Source organism: Crocodylus porosus, unplaced genomic scaffold (genome assembly GCF_001723895.1).
Source record: "Crocodylus porosus isolate Cpor-Errol unplaced genomic scaffold, CroPor_comp1, whole genome shotgun sequence".
NCBI classification, from domain to species: domain Eukaryota; kingdom Metazoa; phylum Chordata; order Crocodylia; family Crocodylidae; genus Crocodylus; species Crocodylus porosus.
The window spans coordinates 1,869,631-1,875,829 of record NW_017728917.1 but is presented as its reverse complement, the minus strand read 5'-3'; the positions used below and the strand labels follow the sequence as shown (position 1 = coordinate 1,875,829).

Sequence of the window (6,199 nt, the reverse complement as noted above, 5' to 3'; positions counted from 1 at the left end):
TAAAACAGGCTGACCATATGTTCCAGCTGAACTGGGACAGTCCCAGATTTTGGAGGCTGGTCCCAGACAGCTGGTGGGAATTAAAATCAGCATCCTGGAAATGGAGGGAAACAGGGCACAGTCCCGGGGGGAGGCAGATGCCAGGCAGCACCACTGACTTGGCACAGCATTAGGGCGGGGGAGAGGAAGGAGGGGCACATGTTCTAGATGCCCCACATTTCCTTATGGTCAACCTAACTATCAAATAATTTCTCCACCAGCTGGGTCATCCGTGCTCAAATGCCCTCATGTGGTTAAGCTTTCAGCTGAATGCCTGGGTTTGGAACAGCTTCCTGGACTGTGTCATGGGGAGAAGGGCAATGTAGATATTTATTTTGTGATTCCTCAGGACATTGATTCTTCAGTCTTTGGTGGTTTGTATCAGTATTTCCTAGCTATAGTGGTTCAAGAGAGATTTTTATTTCATGTTCCTGTCATGTTTCAGGTGTCCTTTTTGCTTGTCCAATTACTTTAACCTTGCACTACGAGTTTTTTTTTTTTCCCAGCAGTTCCTGTGTAGTTCACACCCTGATGGTACATTAACATGTAGGTAAACTAATAGCTGATGCCATGCTGGTGGGGTGAGTGACATAACAAATTTGCTTATAGAAATTTGGACTGGGGAGCAGACCAAAACCTCAGCTCTGAACAATAATGTGCTAGAAATATCAAATAGAATAATGTGCTGAAAAACTAACTTGCTAGAAATCCAATCTAGCATCAAGAATATTGTAGCTTGAGAGTCAGCAGAGAATATGACTATACAGTTTAGTCTCCAGAGTTCAGATGATACTTGGTCCTAGTAGTTATATTTATGGGACTCTGATAGACAGGCCTTCTAGCAACTGAACATTTACTCTTAAAACACTTTACTAACGTACAAGGATGGAGCTGGGATTTTGAAAAGGGGCTGTACAGATGGTTCAGTGCATCAACACAACATTTTGCTCCAGTTAAAGAGAAACTAGAAGACTGACCAATATACTAGGGGCCCAGTGCTATATTATTCCATTTTAAGACTAATGCAACTCTATTGGAATGTGCACTAATTTGCTAGATTATACATTAAGTTTAAAAAACACAATAAACTAGGCAAAAATAGTCAAAAGACTTATTAGTTTTGTATTGATCATAATTACATTTGCATCTCTTATTCAGATTCATAATACAACATGTAGCATTTCACTGTTAATGTTCACCTAAGTTTAAAAATGTTAAGCTAGGTGTAGTAATTTTGCTAGAAAAAGTCTGCAGGGCTGTGAACTAAAGTGATATTACCAGGAATGGTTAACAGACAGCAACATTGCAGAAGACAGAATAGCTTGATTAATGGACTTTCAAGACCATTAAAAAAAGAGAAGGGGTCATTAACGTCTCTGAAGTGAGGAGGAATTAGGTGGAGTATGATGAGCCATGGAGTCAATTTACCCTTAGAGGCAGCTGATTTGAACGTGTGGGTGGAGAGGAATCAAACGAGGAAGTGGGGTGCAACTGCAACACAAAACTTCATTATACAGAAAAGGAAACTGTGGCATAAGTTGAGCAACTTGTCAAGTGTCCATGGAGCAGCTGACACTAAAGCAGGAATAGAGTTTGAGTTTCCAACTTTTGAAGCAATGTTCCCAAACCCCTAGGTCTTGCTAACAATAACCAAGCCCATGTATTAAGTTGCTCAAAGCTACAAGACATCATATTTCCTACTTTTAAAATGGGCAACATCTGAAAACCACGCTTAAAACTCTTTTTGCAAAGCTTCAGTTTCCATACAGAGCCAAAGTAAATTATATGATGCAGTTTGTCTAAAATGTCATTTTAAAGAGCCATCAAAAGCCTCCAGCTTTGAAGCTAAAGTGAGGTATGGCTTTCAAAGGAACTGGGGCAGTCTCTGCACGTCTTGTCAGAAAGATCTCGTTGGCACAAAAGTAGAATGAATTCTAAGGAAAGCTATTTAACATCAGGAAGGGACTGGGGTGGATTCAGTGACTGATGGAGCAAGTTAATGGTCTGCCCTGTAAACAGCGGGGTTTGCGTGTGTTTTTTCTTTTCACCTGAATATGGCTGCGACAAAATCAGTTCAGTGTGCCAGCTAATGACCTTTCCCTGGGCGCTTGCTCTTTGTCCACTCTTCCCCCCCAGCAGAGAAGCACTGGCCTAGTGCAATGGTGGAGCTCTGATCTTAGTTGGGTTCTCTATCGAGACAACTCCTGTCACGGGCCAGACAGCAGTGCTCACGATCAATAGGTGACAGTGAGCAAGTGTCACTTTTAAAAATACTGAACTGGGTTTGAGCTCTGAGGGTCCAAAAATGACAAGATGGAACAAAACACAGGGCTAAACCTTATTTACGATCATATCGTTATTTGGGAAAGGGAGTGCCTTGACCCAGTTATGAACATTTTTTAATTGGTTTGTTACAGACTTGCTGCCAGGTCAGACAAACTGTCTTTTAAGAGCTGAGAGTCTGAGAAAGTTTCGAGGGCTGTTAGAACTGACAAGCCTGATTATAAATTCACCATTCCAGGGTATCATTTCTCCATAATATTTCCTCTGGAACTGCTTCGTTCTTGGCACCTGTCATGCATTTTACATTCTTTAAATTCAAGTAGTCATGTTTGATAAATCTTCACTGCAAAAGCACTAATAATCTTATTGGCTTCTTTTTTTTAATCAACAAATGATCACAGACTGGTCTCTCTCTCTCTCATTTTGAGACTACCATTTCGACAGCACCTTCCATGTACAGCCATGGGCTCCCATATCTATATTTAGACTGTCTGTCTTGAATGAAAAGCACAACGTGCAGCACAGTCACACTTCTTTTTCTTTGCCTTTCCTCCCTGGGGCCTTTTATTTCTTCCCCCTACCATGTTTCCTGTTCACCATGGAAACCATCCATAAAACATAACACCCAAAATGTGGAAACATGCCACATTCTCAAAATACATTTGAGTTTCTGTACAAGGAAACCTACATACCAATGAATGAGCTTTAGTACTGAGTCACAACCGTGCATCTCAATCTTTCACTGCTTGCTGGTGTTTCCGCTGTATCCAGTTGGAAAATCGAATTCTCATGCAAGCATATGCAGAAATAGAGTATCCTTATGCGATGAAGGAAAATATTGGTTGCCAACTCTACAAAAAAAGCACGCTAGAAAACACCAGAAAATAGCCACGAGTGCGAACCTGAATAAAAACCTGAAAATTCCTTCTTTGCCTGGAGTTCAATTGTGATTGAAAATGAGGGGCTTGCATGAGATGTAAATAATCCTACCAAGTAATAGGCTCATTCACTTCTAGTCTTACTGGAGAAAAAGATGCCACCAAGTGAATGTGGTGTGTGTGTGTGTGTGTGTGTATGTATATATATATGTGTGTGTGTATATATATATAATGTGTGTGTATATATATATATATTACACAAAAATACATTTATTTTCTGATTTCAGTAGGAAGAGGCGTGTTCTTGCCCTTTGGCCGGTTTGTAAGGAACCCAACTAAGATCAGAGCCCCACCGTTGCACTAGGCCAGTGCTTCGCAGCCAGAGGGGCTGAGTGGACAAAGCACATCACCCAGGGAAAGGTAGCATATGGAGCTGCTCTTGTCTATATAACTTGAACAACCATAGCAGTGAGCCAGGTGAAGATGGAAGAAGCAAACTGGAGGGAGAGGCCCCAAGTGATGTGTCAGGTTTTCATTTAAAAATAAAAAAAAATCTGCTCATACAGGGCATTGGCTTTGAACCTACAGTTTTTTAGGCAAATACCATGGCCAGCCAAGCTGGAGAGAAAAACCCGTAGTCAGCTACAATGCACGCAGCTATAGAAATGAATAATTGCTCCCACGTTGAAAATAAACTACCAAGAAAAATGTGTTTGGGTGGGAAGCATTCTTTCTATTGGCTAAAGGAGAAAGATTCTTAATGCAGTTCTGGTATATCATGCAGCTATATTGCCTTCATTCAGTTTTCAGATAGTATAAAAGTTGGCACTGAATTTAGCTCCTCAAGTCCTGCTGAGATTCTGTCCACGTAAAAGTATCACGGGCTGCGGTTGCCCAGCTCCCGACTTGTATAGCTGCAACTTTATCAAACACGGCCCCCCAACCTGATCAATTCAACGAAAAGCATTTGCCTGTCCTGACAGCTGGCTGGATGCAAGATATCTGCCTTTATACACAGTGTAATAACTTGCTTAAAATTGACTAATTGCACTGTAATCATTGTTTTTAGTGATGTGGTAGGGAAAAGCCTGAAGCTTAGCTTTGGCCCAAAGTCCCCAGTCGGATTGATGACTGGTGGGATCAACTGATTAAAGTGAAACTTCTAGTCCAGTGTTCTTCATTTATAATGGATGATGGAAGTACTGACAGAGAGCATAAAGAGGTGTCCGTATCCCTTTCTTATGTCCATTCAAGATCAGAACTGTTGAGCAAACCAACTGCAAGTACTGGGCAACTGTACTCCATGACTTATCTTGAACTTTCAAAATGCACAAGGGATAGTTGTAAAGGATTCAACATGCTTCAAAAACCATATACAATAAAGGAACATGAGCCCAGGATCCTTTGCTTTTTCTCTTAAAAACTAAAAAAAACCCGAATTTTTTTTTTTTTTTTCTGTTTTCCCTTCCAGATGTCTGTAAGCCAGCAGCAGTCAGGAAGAGGTGCACCCTGTTTACGATGCAGAGGGATGTGTACAGGCTTTGAGCCACATTCTTGGAGGTAATTCATCTTCTGTTTGGGCTCTGCCTTTCAATGTGTCTCTAGGATTTCTCTCTATGCTATTTCCCATAGTCTTCAATGCAGAGGAAAATTGATAAGTGTTTTGGCTATGTAGCTCTTGCAAAGTTGCAGAACAAGGGAAATCAATAAGGGCTAGAGCCAGTTCTGGGACCTTCTCCTGTCTCTCTCTCCATCTCTTTTTTTTTCCTTTTTCTGTAGCTAATCCTCTCCCAAAAGAACTACAGTAAAAAATATCTCTGGAAAAAAAAATGCTGGGAGTAATGACTTAACCCTTTTCATTAATTCTCCATCCTGTTTATTTCTTTAGTGGGCACTTGCAGGTGCTATGGCAGGTCAGCTATTTTAGTTCTTCTTGGCGATAAGGATGTATTCTGGAAATGTAACAACTGCTTTGGTGGCTCTGAAGATACGTTTTTGAAATGGAAAAGCATTTTAACGGTCTCAAAATGAGGATTTTCACAAGATTTTCCAAGTTGCCAAAAATGTTTCCTTCTCGTTGACACTGGATTTAGGACCCAGACGCCACGTTCTGGGGGGACCCAAAACCCACAGACCAACCACGACCTTTCCACTAGACGATAGGCAAATTTATTGATGCACGGAGATAACAGAAAAAAAAGTCATACAAGCAGTTCTATAGCTACCAACCCTAAGGCTGTCATCAGATTCAAGCTTCGTCTGGTCAGGATGTGAGCTTCCCTCTGAGGTCCTGTCTTGAATGTCAGCTGTCAGCAGCCTGGAGGTCGGAGGCCAAAGCTGCCCCCCACCTCCCCAGTGGCATGGATGAGATATAGGCTGGTGGTATGCCCTCAGTCAATGTGCCTCAGGTTCCCCTCTTGGGGATGGCCCCCCCCCGCATTGCTCTAAAGTCTCTACTTCTTTATTCTTTTCCCCTCCTGATGGCTTCTCATCTGTGGCTACCGATGAATGGTCTCTCTGGTCACCATACTGTCCATGTTCTGTCCTGTCAGCATACTCCTTTGTTTCACATGCCAATCACACACACGCAACCGAATTTGGGCTTTCCAGGTCTTCTCTTAATTTGGTCTGTTCCCCCAAAACTAAAACTCTCAGGCCCCCACTTTGGGGCCTTGTGAGCTTGTGCCACTTTATCTATGGTATAGAACAGTGTGGTATATGCCCACAGTTTCCCAGGCTATATGTATATCCATTGGCCTTGTGTTAGACACCCTGTCTGCCTTAAAAGCTGCGAGAACTGTGTGACCAGGCCTTTCGAAATCAATTAGCCCTTGCTGCCACCCTGCACTATTGTTCTAATGCATATATATCTTACCTATAAGCCAATTCCCAAAAGCAAACCTCTAAATACCACTTTCCAGCCATCACTTCTCAGCCCCGCTCTAAGGACAAAAGGGGCAAATAGCAAACTTTCCCCCTACCCTTAATTTCCAAAAAAA

General features: G+C 41.9%; 1 protein-coding gene across 2 annotated transcripts in view; it reads left to right on the top strand.

The window, feature by feature from the left end:
* The window catches only part of LMCD1 (LIM and cysteine rich domains 1), a 66,217-nt gene that overhangs the window by 28,567 nt on the left and 31,451 nt on the right, over positions 1–6,199 (top strand). For both annotated transcript variants that reach the window (XM_019536593.1, XM_019536592.1), the window contains exon 2: positions 4,672–4,760. In XM_019536593.1, coding sequence (XP_019392138.1) covers positions 4,672–4,760 — 89 coding nt within the window. The remainder of the gene's footprint in view (positions 1–4,671; positions 4,761–6,199) is intronic.